The sequence below is a fragment of the Otolemur garnettii genome, unplaced genomic scaffold, assembly GCF_000181295.1.
Source record: "Otolemur garnettii isolate 467f Iridium unplaced genomic scaffold, OtoGar3 scaffold00026, whole genome shotgun sequence".
Taxonomy (NCBI): domain Eukaryota; kingdom Metazoa; phylum Chordata; class Mammalia; order Primates; family Galagidae; genus Otolemur; species Otolemur garnettii.
This window is the reverse complement of record NW_003852421.1, coordinates 20,025,132-20,048,028: the sequence shown is the minus strand read 5'-3', so window position 1 is coordinate 20,048,028 and position 22,897 is coordinate 20,025,132. Positions and strand designations below refer to the sequence as shown.

Here is a 22,897-nt window from a genome sequence, read left to right as displayed (position 1 = left end):
AGGGAAGGAGGGAGGGGGTGGGGGAAGAGAAGAGCAGAGAGAGGGAAGGAGGGAGGGGGGTTGGGGCTTCACAGTGTGTGACACACCTTCTGGGGGCGGGACACAATTTTAAGAGGGACTTTACCTAACAATGGCAATCAGTGTAACCTGGTTCTTTGTACCCTCAATGAATCCCTAACAATAAAAAAAAAAAAAAAAAAAGAAAGAAAGAATATCTCCCTTGGAATAGATGCCCTGTAGAGGTTGAGAGTGTGGGATCTGTGGACAGATACATACAGGTTTAAATTCTAGCTCTGCCATTTATAGTTGGGTAATTTTTAAGTAAGTTGCTTAATTTTCTTTTCTTTTCTTTTTTTTTGAGCCATAGTTTCCTCCATTTGCAAAATGGAAAAAACCACATCCGTGCTCTCAGAATTATGGGACAGATCACATGTAATAGTGAATGTAAAATGTCTAGCACACAGTAGCTTACTAACTGGTAGTTAGTGTTATTATTACTATCATTATTTTTGTTGTTACTTACAAATGTAAACCAAATTTCACCCTGAAAAAGTATTTATTGGCTGGGTGAGAAGTCTCACACATGTAATTGTAGCACTCCGGGAGGCTGAGGCAGGTAGATTGCTTCAGCTCAGGAGTTCAAGACAGCCTGAGCAAGAGTAAGACCCCATTTCTACTAAAAGTAGAAAAACTAGTTTGGCATTGTGGCAGGTACCTGTAGTCTCAGCTACTCAGGAGGCTGAGGCAAGAGGATCGCTTGAGCCCAGGACTTTGAGGTTGCTGTGAACTATGATGATGCCACAGCACTCTAGCCTAGAGCAACAGAGTGAGACTCTGTCTCAAAAAACAACAACAACAACAACAAAAACAGGGTGGGAAGAGCCCTTTCTGGTAATTGCTTAGGAAGAATGCCATAAAGCCTGATTCGTATTATAAGAGGTGATATCTCCTGCTGGAGCCAGGTACCAACAACCATTCATTAATTCAATAATGTTATCAATATTATTAACAGGAATACCCTGTTTTATTGTTCTTTGTTTCATTGTGCTTCATAGAGACTGCTCTTTTTATAAACTGTAGGTTTGTGGTAACCTACATTGGACAAGGCTATTAGTAACATTTTTCCATTGGCATGTATTCACTTCATGTCTCTGTTACTTATAATTTAATTCTCATAATTTCAACTTTTATTATTATTATATCTGTTATGGTGACCTGTGATCAATGATGTTACTATTTTAATTGTTTTGGGGTGCCATGAATCGCACCCATATGAGATGGTGAACTTAACTGGTAAATATTATATGTCCTGACTGCTCCATGGACTGGCTATTCCTCCACCTCTGTCACTCTCCTTGGGCCTTCTTATTCCCTGAGACATAACAATATTAAAATTAGGTCAATCACTAGCCCTGTAGTGGCCTCCTAAGTATCCAAGTAAAGGAAGAGTCACATGTCTCTCACTTTAATTCAAAACCCAGAAATTATAAGGTCAGCAAGGAAGGCATGTCAAAAGCCAAGATAGATCGAAAGCTAGGTTTCTTCAAACATCCAAATTGTAAATGCAAAGGAAAAGTTCTTGAAGGAAACTAAAGTACTACTCCCATAAACATACGAGAGATTGCAAGTGAAACAGCCTCATTACTGATATGGAGAAAGTTTCTGTGGTCTGGACAGAAGATCAAACGATCTGCAACATTCCCTTAAGCCAAAGTCTAATCCAGAGCAAGGTCCTACCTCTCTTCAATCCTTTGAAGGCTGAGAGAGATGAAGAAGTTTCAGAAGGAAAGTTTTGAAGGTACCAGGAGCTGGTTTATGAGGTTTAAGAAAAGAAACATCTCCATGACATTAAAGTGCAAGGTGAAGCAGCAAGTGCTGATGGCAAAGCTGCAGCCTATGACCCTGGAGACGAGCTGAGATCAGTAATGAAGGTGGCTACACTAAACAGATTTTCACTGTAGATGGAACCGCCTTCTGTTTGAAGAAGATGCCCTCTAAGATGTTTGTAGTTAAAAGTCAATATGTGGCTTCAAAGTACAGGCTGACTCTCTTGTTATTGTATTATAATGCAGCTGGTGACTCAAAGTTGAAGCCAACACTCATTTGCCATTCTAAAAATCCTAGGGCCCTTAAGAATTATGCTAAATGTATTTTGCCTATGCTCTACATCTCTTTACAGCATGGTTTATTGAATATTTTAAGCCTACTATTGAGACATACTGCATAGAAAAAAAATATTTCTTTCAAAATGTTATTGCTCATTGAGAATAAACACCATCACCCAAGAGCTCTAATGGAGATGTACAAGGAGGTGGATGTTGTCATGCCTGCTAATACAGCATCTGTTCTGTAGCCTGTGAATCAAGGAGTAATTTTGACTTTCAAGTCTTATTATTTAAGACATGCACTTTTTTTGTTTTTGAGACCATCTCATTATGTTGCCCTTGGTAGAGTGCTATGGCATCACAGCTCACAGCAGCCTCAAACTCTTGGACTTAAGTGATTCTCCTGCCTCAGCCTCCCGAGTAGCTGGGACTACAGGTGCCCACCACAATGCCGAGCTATTTTTTGGTTGCAGTTGTAATTGTTGTTTAGCAGGCCCAGGCCGGGTTTGAACCCACCAGCTTTGGTGTATGTGTCTGGTGCCCTACTCACTGAGCTATAGGCGCTGAACCTGACGTGCACTTTATAAAGTTATAATTGCCATTGATAAGTTTCCTCTGGATCTTTTTTTTTTTTTTTTGAGACAGAGTTTCATTATGTCACCCTCGGTAGAATGCTATGGCATCACAGCTTACAGCAACCTCCAACTCCTGGGCTTAGGCGATTCTCTTGCCTCGGCCTCCCAAGTAGCTGGTACTATAGGCTCCTGCCACAATGCCCGGCTATTTTTTGGTTGCAGTTGGGCCGGGGCTGGGTTTGAACCCACCACCCTTGGTATATGGGGCCAGCACCCTACTCACTGAGCCACAGGTGCTGCCCATGCTTCATTCACTTTTATGCTGGTTTGCACTTTGCTCAATATCGCTTGGAAAATTGCTCCTAGGTCAGGTTCATTACAAGTTACCACCTCATCATCCATTGCAGCAAAACCTTCCAAACCTGCTCTTTTGAATTCTGCTACAGGAGGTGGACTAACTGATGGGGCCAAAATATCATGTTCTTGGGTTGAGACAAATCCAACCTTCCTGGAGCACTTCTGTGTCATTTTTGGCTAGACTTCATTCCAAGCAGAACCAATTTAGACCACAGCATCCAGTGTGAGAACTGATGCAGTGCCGTGGTTTGTGTTTTAATAAAGGCATACTGTGGGAGCTAGGCTCAGCCATCAATTGTTTTAATGATGACTTGGTCAAGAGGTTGGAATTTTGAGGCTGTGTTTAGAGGCAGAAATTTCAGTGCCATGTTTATGAGATGATTCATTTTCAGGTAGCCAGGACAGTTGTCTACTGTCAGTAGAATAGTTTGTTTCATCTTCATTTCTCAATTGATCTTTAAAGATAAATCAGGATCAGACATGGTGGTTTACTCCTCTAATCCCAGCACTTTGAGAGGCCAAGGCAGGAGGATTGCTTGGGGCCAGGAGTTCAAGACAAACCTGGGCAACAAAGTGATACCCTGTCTCTGCAAAAACTACAAAAATTAGCTGGGCACATGGCAGGTGCCTGTTATCCCAGCTATTTGGGAGGTGAAGGCAAGGGGATAGCTTGAGCCCAGGGGTTTGGAATTACAGTGAGCTATGATTGTGCCATTATACTGCACTCTGGGTGATAGAGCAAGTCCCTGTCTCAAAAATAACAGCAACATGGCTCGGTGCCCCTAGCACACTGGTTATGGCGCTGGCCACATACACAAGCTGGCAGGTTCAAACTCAGCCTGGGCCAGCTAAACAGTGACAACTACAACAAAAAAATAACCGGGCATTGCAGGGGCACCTGTAGTCTCAGGTACTTAGGAGGCTGAGGCAAGAGAATTGCTTAAGCCCAAGAGTTTGAGTTTGAGGCCACCACATTCTACCGAGGGTGACATAGTGAGACTCTGTCTCAAAAAAAGCAAAAACAAAAAACCCAAAAAACCCCAAGCCTGGTGTGGTGGCTCATGCCTGTAATCCCAGCCCTTAGGGAGGCTGAGGTGAGTGGAGTTCTGAGTGGATCTTCTGAGCTCAGGAGTTCAAGACCAGCCTGAGCAAGAATGAGACCTTGTCTCTAAAAAATAGCTGGATGTTTTTGAGGCTGCCTGTAGTCCCAACTACTTGGGAGACTGCAGCAGAGAATCACTTGAAACCAAAAATTTGAGGTTGCTGCGAGCTAGGATGCCACAGCACTCAACCCCAGGGCACAGAGTAAGACTGTCTCAAAAAAAAAAAAAAATCCCCCAAACAATAACAGATGAATCTGTATTCCTGCATACCAGTTTCTCCACCAGCTATGTACCTGTTTCTTAACCTTTTATGTGAAATATTCATAGCAGTTTAATTGTTTTAATATGGAATGAATTCAAGCCTTTTCTTCCCATTGTAAAACTTTGAAGCTATAGGAAATATATATGTGTGTGTGTGTGTGTTTGTTTTTTTTGAGACAGAGTCTCACTTTGTCACCCATGGTAGAGTGCCCTGGTGTCACAGCTCACAGCCTCCAACTCCAACTCCTGGGCTCAAGTGATCCTCTTGCTTCAGCATCCTAGGACTACAGGTGCCCAACACAATGCCTGGTTATTTTTAGAAATGGGTCTAGCTCTTGCTCAGGCTGGTCTAGAACTCCTGAACTTAAGCAATCCACCTGTCTTGGCCTCCCAGAATGCTACGATTACAGGTGTGAGCCACTGAGCCCAGCCTAAGAAATAATTTTTATAAGGGCCTTGGAAATGTGCGTGTATTAACTGAAAGATTTTGTGGAATGCAGTTTTTCTAATTTTGCGTTCGTTCCTTCAACCTTCAGATGTTAAAATGTTACTGGTCTTTCAACATGTGATTCACTTGGTCTACCTTCTTCAGCTCAGTTATTCAGGGGGTTGGTTGTTTTCTCAGTCTTATCCAGTTTGTTCCTCTCTCTTTAATAGCTCAAAAGTGCAGAAAAATGATTTTCACAGAAATTTGACTTCATCCCTAATTAAAGATATTGAAAGAAACTTAAACTATACTGACAGAGGAGTGTTCTTTAGTGTGGATTCCTGGACACCGGTAAGAATTTTCTGCTTTAAATTGACAAAGAAGAGCATGCTGCTTATTGTGAAATCTTGTCTTATAGAACCCCTTGCTTTGAGTCATCCGTGGGAAGTCCCGTGGGGAGCATGTGCTAGACTGGCCAATACCCTTGGCCTATAAATGTGATTTGTTCCACAGACACCCTGGGACCTGGGAGCCTCTAACAAAGCACATATCATTTTGTCCTGCCCTATTTGGATTTGTCTCCTTTGAAAAAAAAAAAAAAAAAAAGACAAACCTCAGTGACTCTGGAAAGTCTGGAGCCCAAGGTGACCCAGACTCTGTGACAGTGTTGCACATGAAATTTATCCCTGAGGTCATCTTTTAAGTGAAGAGAATCTAGTGGGAGATATAAAAAGAAAGGGAAATAGACTCTGATCTTCAAAAAATTTCAGCCTAGTTGAGCATGGGGGTGCATGCATGCCTATAGTCCTAGCACTTTGGAAGGCTGAGGCGGGAGGATCACTTGAGCCCAGGATTTTGAGGCTGCAGTGAGCTAATTGTTCCACTGTACTCCAATCTGAATGACAGACTGATACCCCCATCTCTTAAAAACAAAAAACAAAAACTACTTGAAGGGTTGAGGCAGGAGGATTGCATGCCAGCCCAGGTGACAGAGCAAGACCCTGTAGCAAGGGAAAAAAGAAAATTTCGGTCTAATAAGGGTAACAAATACAAAAATTACCATTATATGAGTAGAATGCAGCAAATACTGTGGTGAGGTAAGGGGATCATTGGACAGCAGGGAGAAAATTTGTATCCTGGGGGCCATCAGAGAAGGCTTTGTGGAGGAAGTAGCATTTGAGTTGGGCCAGAACAGTAGATAGCATTTCATCCGTGAGAGAAGACATCTTGGTAGTTGACTGGGGAAATTTCAGGATGTTGGGGTATCTGTTTTCTTGGAACCCAAGACAAGAGATAAGAGGGACTGCGAGAGGCTTGGGAAGGTAAATAGACACTGGATTGTGGTGGGCTTTGAGTATGAGGAGGAAGGCCTAGGCAGCCGTGTGAATGGTGTGCTGGGAGGTGTGCAGGGGCAGCTTTGTGGGTGTGCAACCTGTGTGGTCACACAGAAGGTCCATTAGGCTAATGCTCTGCTGTTGCTGCCTTAAGACTTTTCCTAATTTTTGAGCAAAAGGCTCCATCCTTTTATTGTGTGCTGACCTCCTTAAATTACACAGCCAGTCCTGGATCTGGGAACCCCTATCAAAGTATGTATCATTTTGTCTTTCCATATCTGGATTTATCTCCTTTGCAAAAAAATATGAAGAGACTTTATATTCCCAGTGTCTTTTATGGTGCTTGGCATACAATAGGAGCTGATTAAATGCTTCCTAGATGATTGAGCCAGGCAGAGCTGGGCATGAGGATGAGCAATCGACAGGCAGCCAGTTGGTGGGGGTAGGGTGAGTAGGGTTAGAAGGCAGGATTATCTGTAGGATCGTCATGACCTGTGCTTCTACAGAGCCTGGTCTGTCTGGGGGCAATTCTGCTGTGTTCTGGAGCAGGCCTGAGAAGTATGGTCTGAGTTCATGTCACTCTTGGATAGATTTAGAGTTGGTATCCCTTTAACTTGGGTGGATCTAGGGCCTAGCTAGCTTGCTCAGGGCTACGCCAGGCTGCATTTGTGTCTCTGCAGTAACTATATTAAGAACAATTCGCATCCCAGGCAGAGGTTCTTGTTGTCTCCCAAATTCTCCAGCTCTCAGCACTCTGTAGATGACTTCTCATGCTTGCCTGGCAGCAAAACCAGCAGCATCTCCATTTGGATGTGGTTTAGAGCGTATTTTTGGCGTCCTGGTGGTGTTCCAGTTTATTCATCAGGGGAAAGAAGGATATATTCACAAATAAAATTATAGAGTTCTAGATCAAATGAACTTATCTTTTAAAGATGTTTACTCCATAAAAATTGTTTTGTTCCATTAGGTTCTACAAATCAGTACAGACCATCCCAACTTAGTCGGTGTGGGATAAGTCCTAGCTAATCCTTTCTTTCATGCTGGCCCTGACTTCTCAGGCTGTAATTTGCCATCCCCCAGTGTAAGTTTGGGGTACTATTCTACTGTATAATTGCCTGTCCTAAATGATCTTATTGTTGATAGGGATTAATTTTTTTTTAAGCACTTGTCAAAACTTGTTTCCACCACAAAAATCCAATAGTTTTAACTGGAAATAGTGGTTTTGTTGATTATGCTATGTGTCTTTTTTTGTTCATAACAATTTTTTTTTAATTTCAGGATTCTGTATCCTTTATGTACCAGGCTTTGGAAAGGAACCTAAAGATAATATTTACAGGTGACTCTCAGGAGTCACAGAAGTATGTTTCCACTCCCGTAGCATCTTACTTTCTGTCAGTTCCCTACGCAAGGCTTGGGTGGTATGTATACGTTTACTAACTTGTGAATGTTTTCATTTTATTCAGTCATTCAACAACTTTTTAAAATCATGCATCTTAGCACCTTATTTTCCAATCAGTTCATCATCAACACAAGCATTGATTTAGTGGTTATTGTAAAGATGGCATGATCTCCTGAAAGGTGGTCACATAAATATATTTAAGTACAAAGAGCTTTCACTTTACTAAATAATCACAATAAAGTTGGAATTATTTATAGAGTAAATTTCCATAGAATATATGTGAAGCTCTGATATTCGTGGAGTTATTACTTTATTTTTTTTTTGCAATCTAAAAACATTAGATACATGTATCTAATGTATCAGACATTAGAAAGATATACTTATAAGCAGATAGCTGTTATAGTGATTTGAATATTGTAACTTCATATGGTAAAAGCCTGGCATATCACACTAATTTTATAAAGAGAATGTTAAGGGATTTCTTTGATTTTAAAATTCAACCAAAACTGAGTCCAGGTGACTTTTCTGGAGGTTTTGGCGAAGACTTTTTTTTAAACTGCACTCTTTAAACCCGAGAGGTATTTCATTCCCTCTCAATAATTTCTCCATAGCTTTTCCTTTTGGGGCCACTAACTTAGCTCTAGCACAGGTGGTGGAGGGTAAATGCTAGCTTTATTGGACTTACAAGTAATGGATCTTCTAAGCTGCCTTCCTGAGAGACCCAAAAGGCCTTCCTGCAGGGCTGGCTGTCCTCAGGGCCTTCCCTATGACTGTACTGGCCAGTGTCAGCCTCGGGAGGCAGAGAACATCCCCGGCTCCCCCAGGTGCCTAGCCTTCCCGCAGCACCATGGCCTTGAGAAACTCCTCTTTCTATTTCCCTCTGTTCTGCCATTTGTTCCTTATGTAGCGATAAGAACTAAAATAAACAAATGACTTTTGGTCTTTCCAGCCCTGGTAGTGACATTTGAACCTTTGACTTGGCTTGGCCCCACTATAACTTTTAGGTCATGGCTTCACATTTATGCCCATCCACTAAATACACTGGACACTCAAGTTGGCCCAATCCCAGGCACCCTCTGTAGATGTAGTCAGAGTCAACAGCCCATTTAACACAAGCTTGTCTTTGATCAGGAAATTGAAATGCATTGAGCAGATCCAAAAGTGGCCTGCCCCACTGGCGGGAGAGGCTTGGCTAGATGTGAATTTTCGCTGTGTTCTCAGGACGAGCCCTGGATTGTTCTTTGGGTCCTCAGGGTTTTGCATTTAAGACCTGATGCTTGGTGAGGATAGTTTTCATCTGCTCAGGTTGTGATCCAGAAATGCTCAGAGGCCTTGATTTATCCATTTTTGTTTTGTTTTCCCCCACCAGAAAGTGAGACTAAATCACACAAACAACACAGCCTCAGAAGTGAACATTCACAACAGTCATGCAAGATGGAAAAATCAGGGAGCAAGCTAAAGCATTGGGTCTAGAAAAGAAACAGGAGACAGTGTTAACCCTAGTGCTCAGTGGGTTCATCAGTGGGACCCTCCTCTTCCCTAAGGACAATGACCTCGACTGACCTCAACCAGGATGGGTACGATGACCTGATAGTGGGTGCACCCGGTTATAGCCGCACTGGCCACATACAGATTGGGCGCGTGTACCTTGTCTATGGCAGTGACCTTGGCCTGCCCCCCGTTGACCTGGACCTCGACAAGGAGGCCAATGAGATCCTCGAGGGATTCCAGGTAAGACATCATCTCACACTTTCTCTCTTTCAGTGGTCAGTAAGCCCCTGCTTGCATTGCGAGGCAGATTCTCCAAGATGAATAACAATATCCGGAATAATTACCATAACGAACAGCTGGTCACCTGCATGCCTGTAGCACTTTTTATTTTTCAAATTCCGTTCATGTCATTAATCTCATTAACTCTGAGTGTTTTATCTAATGTCTACCAGGAACATGCCTGCTGTTTAGAACTCACACTTTGAGTGGCCAAATGGAATATTATTTCTTGATAATACAAAACCTCTTTATAAACCTTTGTAAGAATTTTAGGGTCACAGAGAAGTTGTAAAGACAGTGTAAAGAGTTCTCATATACCCTTATCTATTTTCCCTATGTTAACATCTTACATATTTATGGTATATTTCTCAAAAATAAAAAACTGACACTGGTACATTGCTACTAAATAAACTCTAGACTTATGTTCAGATTTCATTCTTTTTTTTCTTTTACTTTTTTTTTTTTTTTTAAAGAGACAGAGTTTCACTTTGTCACCCTTGGTAGAGTGTCGTGGCGTCATAGTTCACAGCAACCTCCAGCTCTTGGGCTTAAGCAATTCTCTTGCCTCAGCCTCCTGAGTGAGTAGCTGGGACAACAGGCGCCTGCCACAACACCTGGCTATTTTTTGTTGCAGTTTGGTCGGGGCAGGTTCGAACCTGCCACCCTCAGTATATGGGGCCAGCACCCTACTAACTGAGCCACATGTGCCACCCAGATTTTATTCCTTAGTTTAAGTGGTTATTCATCCTCAGAAAAAATCTGCAATGATTGCTCAAATGTTTCTCACAGAGTCTGAGCATTAACTCTTTTCTTGGTAGTACTAGAGTTTCTAAACACCAGAGGTATTAGTCCTTACAGCAGCAAGAAGAAGGGGCAGACGAGCCCTACTGCCAGTCACAGAGGAGTGTGGGAGCTTTGGGTGACACTAGCCTGGCACTGCAGGCTCTGAGTATCAAGTACCAGAAGAAGGAACCTTACAGTTGGGGTCAGATCGTGGTTCTTGTTCTGGGCAAGTCACTTAACCTTGCATTATGAAGTGAATGCCACGAGGAAAAGAGACGATATGGCACATCTGACCATACTTAAAAAAATGAAAAGTACAATGGCTTATGATCTAGTTTAGGCTGTAGTGAAAGGAGCCTTGAGTCCAACATGTACAGAATGGTGACTGGTACAGTCACACGGTCCCAGAGGGACAGCATTTTGAGGAGCCTTTTGACACTCTACAAGAAATTTCTAAAATAAACCTATCCAATGCTCTTGCTTCTAACCTTCCTACAAAGCTGTTCCTGTCAGACCGCTATGTAAAGTCTAATCCTTGGGGCTCATATAGGCAGGGAATGAGAGAGGCAGCTCTCTCATCATCTCATCATCTCCACTGGGACGAGGGAGGAGGTGGCTACGTGCCCTTCTCCCCCACTGATCTTCAATAATTTAGATGATGGCAAGATTAAGGCATAGACATACGTTCTGGCTCAAGCTGCAGTAAAACTCCCTGAGTCCTCATCTGTACCATGGAGAATGAGGAATTTCCTGCTTCCTGGAAGTGTTTGGCTGACCTGCAGAAGGGCTGGAAGATGCAGCCTCTGATGGTGATGAAATGAACTGGTCCTCAGTGGTTATTAGTCCCCACCCTGCCATGCTTTGTGTCTCCAAGCAGTCTTCTCTTGTTTGTCAAGTTTCTGCCTTGTAGAAAGGGGCAGTGCTCACAGAAGCCATTGCACATGGGTGTGGAGATATTAGCCAACGTATAATGGATGGGGGGATGAGGGCATGTGTCTTATGTCGCAAGCACCATCATGTGAAAGGCTATTCATTGTTAAGTTGTGAAAGGATTGAGGAATCTAACAAATTACTTTTAAGTCTAGGCTGATTCTAGATAGTAGGACAAGAAAGAGCTAGAAAATTCACCTTGGATGAAAATTGTACTGAAGAGACAGAGCTTTCCATCTGTAAACTGAAAATGGGGATAATGCCAACCTTAATCCACAAAAGTGCTTAGGACAGTTCCTGCAATGATGGGAATGTTCTCCGCCTGTGCTGCCTGCTGTGGGAGCCATGAACTACAGAAATGCAGCCATTGCAACAGAGGAGCTGAGTGCATTTATTTAATGTTGATTATTTAGCTAGTAGCAACCACCTGCAACAGTACGACTTAAGAACATCCTGAGTACTCAGTATATGTTAGCTGCTATGGCTGCTGTTATGCAATTCTTATTTCAGATTCTTTCAAAGATGAGTTTGATGCTTCGTGCAGTGCAGACTATATCGACTCTTTTCTTTCTGGCACCTCTGTTTCCCCTCAAGGCCCACATGCCAAAAATGTCTTCGGGGCAGAGCTATGCTACTGCTACTGATGTGTTGCCACAATGTTATGCTTTGGCCTTTGGGTGATGGGGTGGGGGGGTCCCCAGGCCTTCTCTGTCCCCAGAGAGTGGGGCCTGCTCTTCTGAAACCTGAGGCTTAGCCCCAAGGGATTAACTTGTGCCTCTTCAGCCCTCAGGTCGGTTTGGCTCGGCCTTAGCTGTGTTGGACTTTAACAAGGATGGCGTTCCTGACCTGGCCGTGGGAGCTCCCTCGGTGGCCTCCGACCAGCTCACTTACAACGTAAGTGGGGGAAGTGGGGAGCAGAAGGGGTCCTGAGGGAGGCCAGTGCTGGGGGAGCCCCTGGAATAAAGCAGACAGCCAGCACGCCAGGCAGAGTGTTGGTGTGTCCTTGTCGTGGCCTTGGGGTATCTTGTAGCACCGGTTCCTGCCTCTTTGGCCTTACTTCAGCCTCAAAGTTTCCCAATTCCACCAGGTACTTTGCTCTTTTTTCCTCCCCCATGATGCTGACTGCCAGTGGAGGGAGGCAGAAATCCCACTAATCAGTAGCTTCTGGTCCTCACGGCAGGAGGTAACTTCCTGGAGTCCTTTCCTATCTTGCTTGGAACCCAGCCTGTTACCTGCTGTCTTACCGAGGCAGAGGTCCTGGGCCGTGGCCCCCAGCGCCCTCTTCCCACATGTACTTCATACCACAGCAGGGCTCAAGTGTCCGGGCACCTGTGTGACCATGAAATCAAAGGCTCTGCCTTGCCTGCTCCTTGTGCAGGCCCCTCCTGCCCTGTCCTCCCTATACTTCTCTCCTGGACACACCAACCATTTGTCACTTCCTAAACCTGGCAGGCTCTGTCACTTTAGGACTTTTGCTCATACAGCTTCCTCTACCTGAAAAGCCCATTCTCTCTTTCTTTAGGAGTGACATGTCCCTTCTTGTAGGAAGTGTCGCCTAACCCCCAGTGAAGCCCCAGCTAATTGTCCTCAGTAGCATCCCACGCCTGCATCTATTGTAACCCCTTCTACACTGCGGTGTTGTAATCACTTGTCTGCCAGCTTTGCAGGATAGAGATTGGTCTTACTTGTCTTTGTGTACCCAGTACCTGGCTCATGATGGAAAAGAAATGCTTATTGAATGAATGGAGATGGAGACAGGCAAGCAGTGAGAGGAACTGATTCATGGCACAGAATGATGGCACAGCATGTGTCCTCGGACATGCAGTGTGCTAGTGTTCTGAGGTACAGTGGGCCAGGGCAGGGCTGGCCCCATGGAAGAGCCAGAACTTATTGAGTCAGTCATTCTGCAAACACACTGCACAATCATGTGTGTTGCATCCTGGGCAGGATCCTGGAGAGCCAAGGAGGAAGATGATGTGGTTTCTACTATGGGGGCTCTCAGAGACTGATGGAAATGACAGGCTTTATTTATTTGTTTGTTTATGTTTTAATGGTCAGAGGAAGTGGCAGGCTTTAAAAAAAACTCAGCCCAGTGGCAATGCACAGGATGGGTTTCTGTTGGTCCTTAAGTTTCTAGACATTGGGAATGATTGTCACTTTAAGGCTCTCAGGCAAATACCCGAGCCTCATGGTCGGTCTGCTTGCTGTTTTCGTCTAGGGTGCTGTGTACATCTACTTTGGTTCCAAACGAGGAAGAATGTCTTCTTCCCCTAACATCACTATCTCTTGCCAGGTATGTCTGTGATCTTAGCTAGGTGCAGAAATCTAGAACTCGCTGGGTAAAACATGCTTTCCTGGTTTCCTCTTAAGGCCGTCTACTGTAACTTGGGCTGGACACTCTTGGCTGCAGATGTCAATGGAGACAGCAGGCCTGATCTGGTGATTGGCTCCCCTTTTGCACCAGCTGGAGGGAAGCAGAGGGGAATTGTGGCTGCATTTTATTCTGGCCCCAGCCAGAGCAACAAAGGTAGTGTCTGATGAGGGGAATGGACAGAGCCCCTCTGCTCTGCGTGTGTCTGCAATGACTTCTTCTGTGTATTTGTTTACGTCCTTTCCCTTCATTCCCTACCATTTCACCAACATTTTCCAACAGTCTCTTACTGTTAGAGATAGACTCACTGAATATACAAAAAGTGACCCAACTTCTTGATCCAGATCCAAAGAAGACCCATAGGCTATTCCATAGTGTCTCTGTGTAAAACAGAGACACAGAAGATTAGGACCAAAAACTTCCTTATGGTGCTCCTGACTGTCCCAAGAAGTGCCTTTTAAAATAGCATCCTTCTATGTTCACAGTATAAAAAAGAAAAAAAATAAATAAAATAGCATCCTTCGCTCCACAGAAGTGCGCTTTAGAAACATGCTTCTTGTACGAAGTATGAGATCCATCTGTGATGGCAGGGTGCTAAGGGTCAGCATGGGGCCATGTGAGAGTTCTGGAAGAAACTCAGCAGATAAACCCATTTCTCATTAGCCTACAAAAAGAATTCATTCTTTCCAGCCCAGTTAAAGTAAAAGGGACTGGTCATCTCTTTAGCAAAGCTGGCCGTGGACGCAGCTGATTGGATGGTGCGAGGTGAGGAGGACTTCGCCTGGTTTGGATACTCCCTTCACAGCACCAGTGTAGACAACAGAACCTTGCTGCTGGTGGGCAGCCCGACCTGGAGGAAGACCAGTAGGTGAGGCTGGTATGGGGCTGGGACCAGTGGGCACAGGGCAAGTGCCGGCTGCTGCAGAGCCCACGAAGTGTGGGGATCAGGAAACACAGCTGAGAAATTCACACCTTTCCAAGGAAAAGCTAAGACTGGGGCAAGCCTGCAAAATACCCTTAGACATTTAGACAGATGACAGATGAGAGTGTATGTGTTTGCGTGGGCTGCCATAACAAAGTACCACGGACTGAGGGGGCTAAACAGCAGAAATTTATTTTCGCACAATTCTGGAAGCTGGAAGTTTAAGATGGGGGTGTTGGCAGGGCTGGTTTCCTTGGAGGCCTCTCCGCTTGGTGTGCAGATGACCATCTCTACCCGTGTCCTCATGTGGTCTTCCCTCTGAGTGGCTGTGTCCTCATCTCTTCTTGTGAGGACACCAGTCATGTGGAATTTGGGCCCACCACAATGACCTCTTACCTTAATTACCTGCTTTAAGACCCTGTCTCTAAATGCAGTCACCTTCTGAGATGCTACAGGAATTTGGGGGAAACGGTGTCCCGCCCATAGCAGTAGGCATCCCTGTGTTTGCTGCTAGTCAGGAGGGAGAATGGTTGGCACAACATCTGGAGACCCTGGATGCTGGGGTTAACTCTGACACTCCCCATACTTTCAGATCCAGGATCACGGGGACAGAGGGTGCATAGGGAGGCCTGGCTGGGGTGAGGTGCATTTCCTTTCCTTGGACCTGAATACCTCTTAATCCTGTGCCCCGGCAACAGTGTGCTTCATTCTAAACTGGGCCGTTCATTCCACAGTGGTGACGAGAAGAGTCTTGGGAGGGTGTATGGCTACTTCCCCCCAAATCGCCAAAGCTGGTTTACCATTTCTGGAGACAAGGTATGGTAATTCCTTCCTCCCGGGGTGCGTGGACGCTCCCAGGGAAGCCTTCACTGCTATCCAACATTGATTTATTGCATTTCACAGGCGATGGGAAAACTGGGCACTTCCCTGTCTAGTGGCCATGTCATGATAAATGAGATGCTGACACAGGTGCTGCTGGTTGGGGCACCAACTCGAGGTACGTCAAGTACCCAGAAACTTTGCTTTGTTTTAGTCACATGGCTCCTTGATCATGTTGTATTGGGGGAAAGCTATAAGATCTGGACCCAGATAAATCTGGGTTTAAACTCCTTTTTTTCATTAATGGCAAGCTGTGTCATTTTGGGGAAAGTTAGTTAACCTCTTTGAACTTTTGTTATCACCGTCTGCAAAATAAGAATTATAAATATCAATTTCAGAGGATTTTTTAAAATGACACATAAAAGTAACTCAGTATGTTTTTTGTTTTGAGACAGAGCCTTATTTGTCATCCTCAGTAGAGTACTGTGGCATCACAGCTCACAGCAACCTCAAACTTCTGGGCTCAAGAGATTCTTTTGTCTCAGCCTCCCAAGGAGCTGGGACTATAGGTGCCTGCCAAAACACCTGGATGTTTTTAGAGATGGGAGTCTTGCTTTTGCTCAGGCTAGTCTTGAACCTCTGAGCTCAGGCAATCCACCCACTTCGGCCTCTCAGACTGTTGGGATTTACACTCGTGAGCTACCATGCCCTGCCAACTCAGTAGGTTTTTAAAGTCCTTGTGTTATTGAGGTTAGAGACAGAGAAGAATTTAATAAATCAGTTTAAGAGGAATAGGTTCACCCTGAGGACATATTTTAATAAACCATTATTGTGTTTACTTTATGTGAAAGAGAGTTTTAAAAAACAATGTAAAACTACTTCCTCCCAGATTATAACAGTGAATCATGCTTCTTATGGAAGTTTGCAAAAATACAAGGAAAGGATCATGTTTGTAGGCAGAAATCTAACAGATTTGTTTTGAATTTGTTCAAAATATGGTAATTCAAAAAACGTTCAGCACACCCCCTTGGTGAAGGAGTCAACTACAACTTGAACTTTACCTTGGAAGTGAGAACAATAAAACCTAAAAATTTGTACCCTCATATTAATTTGAAATTAAAAAAAAAACACTTATGGAGTGCTTGTATGGAACCAAGCTACATGCTAGGTCCAGTGGATGGAAAGACAAGGATATGTGCTCATCACTTATGGAATTTTATGGAATTGACAGCCCGAAGCAGGAGACCCAGAAGTGAACAGAAAATGATACTGTCCTATGATGGGTACTAGGAAGGCACTGGGCACAGTACGGGAGCACAAGTTAGTGGCACCTACTCTAGACAAGGGGACACCTGAGCCAAATTCTGAGTGATAAGCAGGAATAGCTGGCAGGGTTGTGAACATACAGCTCGAGGGGTGTCAATGAAGGGTATCTATTCCAGGCAGAAACACATCATGTTTTAAGGCCCAGATTTATGAAATATAATGGGCTGTGGTTAATTATGGACAAAGTGTGGGTGAAGGGGGAAGGTGGCCTGAAATATCGCTGGAAATGTAAGAAGAGTTAGATTGAATAAGGCTTTGTGAAGTGTGAAGTCCATTAACATTTAGATGTGTGAGTCAGGGGAGTGACACAGGCACTTTGTGATATAAGAGAAAGAAATGGCCAGGTGCAGGGACTCATGCCTATAATCCTAGCACTTTGGGAGGCTGAGGCAGGAGGATTGCTTGAGGCCAGGAGTTCAAGACCAGGCTGAGCAAGACTGAGACCTCTCTCTACAAAAAAATAGAAAAAGCCAAAAAATGGTGATTGTGTGGAGAATATATTAGAGGGGGAAAGACCAGAAAAAGGAACACCATTTGAAGGGAAATTATTGAGCTCCTCCAGTGTTCACTGTTGGTACCCAACCTAGTTGTGCCTCCCTAACTGTCAGAGCTGACTAGCCCCAAAACTCCCTGTCCCATAGAATTCTGAGTGATCTGCATCATTTGAGGTCCACAGCACAAAGCCACAATAGGACTCCGTTCAGTGCCCTTCAGCTTCATTCTTGTGATGCCGGCAGGTACTGTGGTTCATTTCAGATGACGTGTCTAAAATCGCCTTCCTGACCATGACCTTGCATCAAGGTGGAACCACGCGGATGTATGCGCTCACATCTGACACACAGCCTCCCCTGCTCAGCACCTTCAGTGGAGACCGCCGCTTCTCTCGATTTGGTGGAGTTCTTCACTTGAGTGACCTGGATAATGATGGCTTAGGTAAGAAAGGAGCAGGGTCGTTGGCCAAGAATGGAGTCCGTTTGCCCAATGGACCAGTCTCCTAATTGGAAAACCTAGAGGCTCTGCCTATCAATAGCCCAGTGGCCCTAGGATCTTTAGATAGATTTTGAATCAGGTAAGACCAGAGCTGGATGTACAAGAGTGAGTTGCACTTCTTGAAGATGGTAACGTGAGAGTCACCCATGATAATTGCTATTGATGAGTGACAAAATAGAAAGCAAAAGGCTTTGACTTTTGCCAGGATGAAATCAGGGCACGTTACTCAAAGGAGACACTAATATTTGCAGGAGCTCGGGTTAGGACCCAGTAGTGGAACAAGGAAGGATGACAGTGAGGAATCAGACACTTCCTTCTGATGGTTTGTATTATTTACAGATGAAGTCATCATGGCAGCCCCACTGAGGATAGCAGATGTAACTTCCGGACTGATTGGGGGAGAAGATGGTCGTGTTTATATATATAATGGCAAACACATCACCCTTGGTGACATAACAGGCAAATGCAAGTCATGGATAACTCCATGCCCAGAAGAAAAGGTAAAGTTTTCTGTAAAATTCTTCACCACCACTGGGGAAGGGTCTCTAATTTGATTACATGTTAACTTACACCCACTGTGAACTCTTGGAACTTTCACCTGAGCTCACAGGTCCTGGATCAGGACACAGTCACTTGCCTGTGTTTATAAATCCCAGCTGTTAGCAGTTCTTGTAGTTCTGCAGCCTTTGCCCCCAGAACTAAGGTCCCACTGGACTTACGTTATATTGGTCCCTGGTCACAGCCTGCCACTGCCTTGTTAGTGGGTGCCCACAGCAGAGGAAAGACGACAAGAACACAGCCACTGGAGTTTTGTTAAAACTTCCATGCTTTTATTCTTTCACCAGGCTTTCCTCATTTGGTAAAAATTTCCACTCTTTTGTTTTTTGTGTGTCGTTGCTTTGTTTTATTCCTTTTCTCAGGAATAAAGTGAGTTTCCTTGAGATATATATCCTGAACTTAGATATCTGGCCATTTTTTAAAATTAAAAATTATGTTTTAGCTGGGTGCCATGGTTCACCCCTGTAACCCTAGCACTTTGGGAGGTCAAGGCTAGAGGATCTTTACAAGTCAACTTGAGATCAGCCTGTGGAACACAGTGAGACTCGCCCCATCTCTACAAAAAAAATAAGAAAAGTGAGCTGAGATGGTGATGCAAGTCTGTAGTCCTAGTTTCTCGGGAGGCTGAGGTGGGAGGATTGCTTGAGCCTGGGAGTTTGAGGCTGCTGTGAGTTTTGGTTGTACCTTTGCACTCCAGCCTGGGTGACAGAAAAAGACCTTGTCTCTTTTAAAAGAATTATTTTTTAACTTGCAAATTTAATGAAGTTTTACTGTGAACATTTTTAAGAATGTAAAAAAGTACAAAGAAGAAATTTAAAAATTACCCAGAATTCTGTTAACCTGTACAGTGGATCCATCTAGTATGTTTTCTATGAATCCCGTTGCTGCCATTTATTATGCACATGCTGAACACTATGTATATAAACTATGAAGTTGGGGCTGCACCTGTGGCTCAGTGAGTAGGGTGCTGGCCCCATATACCAAGGGTGGCGGGTTCAAACCCGGCCCTGGCCAAACTGCAAAAATAAAAAAAAAAAACAATGAAGTTGATTATTATGCCCATTTATAGATAAAGTGAAGTCAGAGAAAACTTCATTCAAAGGCACACAGCTAGGAAGGCATAACAGAGATGTGAACCAAGATCTGATTCTAAAACCTACTCTATTTATTTATTTATTCTAAAGATGAGCCTCGCTCTGTTGCTCAAGGTGGAGTACAGAGGTACATTCATAGCACTCCTGGACTCACGCGGTCCTTCACCAACAGCCTCCCAAAGCACTGGAATTAGGTGTGAGCCAATGCTCACTGCCAGCCTTAAGCCTACTCTTAACTATTACTCTGTATGTGTATTTTTATTAATAATTATGTTCATGTTATACATGATTTTAAAAGACAGTCTCACTCTGTTGCCCTGGGTAGAGTACAGTGGCATCACAGCAAACTCAAATTCCTGGGTTCCAGCCATCCTCTTACCTCAGCATCCCAAGTAGCTGGGACTACAGGTGTCTGCCACAATACCTAGCTGGTTTTTCTATTATTAGTAGAGATGGGGGTCTCACTTTTGCTCAGGCTGGTCTCAAACTCCTGAGCTCAAGCGATCCTGCCACAGCCTCTCAAAGTGCTAGGATTACAGGCTGAGCCACTGTGCTCGGCCATTATGCATGATTTTGTATACAATTTTGTAACATGTTTTTTGTTTTGTTTTAACCTACAGATATATTACAAACATTTTTTATGTCACCTGGTACTTTTTACAACATATTTACTGGCTGCCCAATATTTGATACATAAACTATAGTTTATTCACCTGTTATTTAAATAATTGTTACTAGTCACTTAGGCCATTTCCCATTTTAACTGTTATAATGACATAATATTCACATAAACATTTGTATACATCTGATTATTTTTAATCAGATCTAGAGATATATTTAATCAGATAATGAGATATATTCCTATAAGCATTTCTGGGGGCAAAGGGCAGGCACATTGTAAAGCTCATCAAGAAACACAGAAACGTGAGTGTGAAGTTGTAATTAAACTTGGTTGACAAAAACCACATAAACATTGGTAATAACATTGTCTTCTTTTCTTCCTAATTTTTTTCTTTTAGGCCCAATATGTATTGATTTCTCCAGAAGTAAGTATTTTTTCTGAAGGACTAAAGAAAGAAAAACTACCAAAAAAAGCCCTTTCCTTTTCAAGCTGATAAAATGGTGTGGTGTGTTTTCAAAAGCCCCTTACTGTCTTACAGGCAAGCTCCAGGTTTGGGAGCTCCCTGGTAAGTGTGAAGTCCAAGCAAAAGGTGAGTACAAGGACTTCCCTTAATGTCTGTTTGTTCTAGGGCTGGTATTCGGTGATCTCACTTATTCATTTATTTATCTATTTATTTTTGGAGACAGTTTTACTTTGTTGCCCTAGGTAGAGTGCTGTGCTGTCATAGCTCACAGCAACCTCAGACTCCTGGGCTTAAGGGATCCTCTTATCCCAGCCTCCCAGGTAGCTAGGACTATAGGCACCTGCCATAACAACCCAGCAATTTTTTTAGAGATGGAGTCTCGCTTTTGCTCAGACTGGTCTTGAACTAGGAAGCTGAAGCTTCAGCCTCAGCCTCCCGGAGTGCTAGGATTATAGACGTGAGCCACCACACCTGGCCTTCACTTTCTATTTTATTTTTCATTTTAATTTGAAAAATAGAGGAACACACAAAAAGAAACACCCATTTGGGATGAACAAATTCCCTACTTACTCCTATTTTATCCTCTGCAGCAGGGCTTGGCAAACTATAGTCCACCGGGCAACTCCAATCTGCCACCTGTTTTTGTATGGTCATGAACTAGAAGTGGTCATTTATATTCAAATGGTTGGAAAAAAACCAAAACATAATATTTTGTGACATGAAATTTATGATGTTCAAATTTCAGTGTCTATAAAGTTTTATTAGAACATAGCCACACTCATTTATGTATTATCTATGGCCACTGTCATGCTATAATGGCAGAATTGATTGGTTACTTCAGAGACCCATGTCCTACCAAGTCTAAAGTTTTATTAACAGGCCCGTCACAAAAAATGTTTGCCAATCCTTGCCTCATAGGATAACCATTGTTACCAGTTTGCTGTGTCTTCTTCCAGACTTTCAGAGTTTTTGTATGACAGACATTATACACACACATACTTCTAGTCCCTGTTTCATTTTTACATACTCTTATTTTGCCTCCTTCCCAAACAAGTACATACAGAGCCACCCGATTCTTTTCAATGGTTGCATAGTATTTTATTGTCTGGTGCACTATATTTTATTTCTTCAGTTCACATTCTTATAGACATTTAGGTTATTTCCACTTCTTTTATTATTACAGACTATGCTATAGTATGCATCCCTGCACCCATATATATTGTTACATAATAGTGCAACTATCCCTGAAGGTGTGAATGTTAGAAGTGGGACTGCTAGATGAAAGAGTGTATATATTTTAATTTTTAATAAATATGGCAGATTAAAAAGTTTTACCTTAAAATATACCTCTAAACCTCTGATTCCATTCATTCATTCACTTTAGGATATGACACTGTACCGTCCTAGGCAATGAGAGATATAAAGAAAGAGAAGCAAAGTCCTTTTCTCTTGAAGAGTAAGATTTATACACATGGGAAGTTAAAATGCAAATCAGTATGGTATTGAAAGCTAAATAATGTGAACAGTATTAACTGTGGGATGAAGGGCTGGGGGAAGCCTTCATAGATTTTGGAGTATATACCCAGGCTTGTAAGACTCCTGCTTATAAAAATTGTGGTGAAATTTCCCTACAGAGGCCAACAATTCAGGAGATCTTTTTATAAGCATATCTGATATCGTAAATTTAGGGTTAATCACAACAGAAAAATGGATTATTAACTTTTTGGAAGGATCTTCAAAAGGTCTGGTCACTGGAATACCTGATACCATAAGCTTGGTTTTTATTTAAAATTCTATTCATGGGCAGCACCTGTGGCTCAGTGAGTAGGGTGTCAGCTCCATATACTGAGGGTGGTGGGTCCAGCCCTGGCCAAACTGCAACAAAAAATAGCCAGGTGTTATGGCAGGCACCTGTAGTCCCAGCTACTCGGGAGACTGAGACAAGAGAATTGCCTAAGCCCAAGAGCTGGAGGTTGCTGTGAGCTGTGATGCAATAGCACTCTACTGAGGGCAACAAAGTGAGACTCTCTCTAAAAAAAAAAAATAATAATTAAAATTACTTAATTTTCCTAGCACATACCTGAGATTGGGGCACTGAAGCACCAAGTGTACAGGGAAATCAGATGTCATGCTTAAAAACTGGACACAATCAGAGGATGATCAGAGCAGCCTTTTATTGGGACCTGAGTAAAAGTTATGACTTTGAAGTGCCCTTTTTTGTTTTCTATGCCACATGAGCATTAAGTAATGAAAGTGATAGTAACAAATTAGAATTAGGACTCAGCATTTACTTAAGTAGTGCTGTCACTGTCTCCCTATGTCTGAAACCTCTCATGGGGCTCCCCTGTGTCACTCGTGAGTCTCAGCAGAGCAGAAACTAATGAGTGTGTCAAGAGCTCAGTTCAGTGTGTACTGGACACCAGAGGGGCAGACAAGGAAAACAAACTGGTCTTGGTCCCCAGGTGCATATTGTTTAGATGGGAAAATAAAACACATCCATCCATAAGACCATCCAGGTCAACATATGATGACCAAGAGCCAAAGGCAGACGGTCAGACAGCAGCTGCGGTGGAAGTGTCTGCTGGCAGATCAGGGAAGGCCGTGCGGAGCTTCAGGCTCCACACTGCATCTGGAAAGATGTCTGGACTCTCGATAGGCACACAAAGGGCAAGAAACAAGGGAAGATTT

The 22,897-nt window shown here is 43.3% G+C and overlaps 1 protein-coding gene across 1 annotated transcript in view; it reads left to right on the top strand.

Moving 5' to 3' along the window:
* The window catches only part of GPLD1 (glycosylphosphatidylinositol specific phospholipase D1), a 58,195-nt gene that overhangs the window by 33,391 nt on the left and 1,907 nt on the right, over positions 1-22,897 (top strand). Inside the window, exons 12-24 of the mRNA XM_023512290.1 lie at positions 5,059-5,179; positions 7,441-7,580; positions 9,106-9,292; positions 11,828-11,938; positions 13,263-13,337; positions 13,415-13,571; positions 14,142-14,283; positions 15,072-15,153; positions 15,241-15,334; positions 17,239-17,415; positions 17,812-17,972; positions 20,144-20,170; positions 20,285-20,335. Coding sequence (XP_023368058.1) covers positions 5,059-5,179; positions 7,441-7,580; positions 9,106-9,292; positions 11,828-11,938; positions 13,263-13,337; positions 13,415-13,571; positions 14,142-14,283; positions 15,072-15,153; positions 15,241-15,334; positions 17,239-17,415; positions 17,812-17,972; positions 20,144-20,170; positions 20,285-20,335 — 1,525 coding nt within the window. The remainder of the gene's footprint in view (positions 1-5,058; positions 5,180-7,440; positions 7,581-9,105; positions 9,293-11,827; positions 11,939-13,262; positions 13,338-13,414; positions 13,572-14,141; positions 14,284-15,071; positions 15,154-15,240; positions 15,335-17,238; positions 17,416-17,811; positions 17,973-20,143; positions 20,171-20,284; positions 20,336-22,897) is intronic.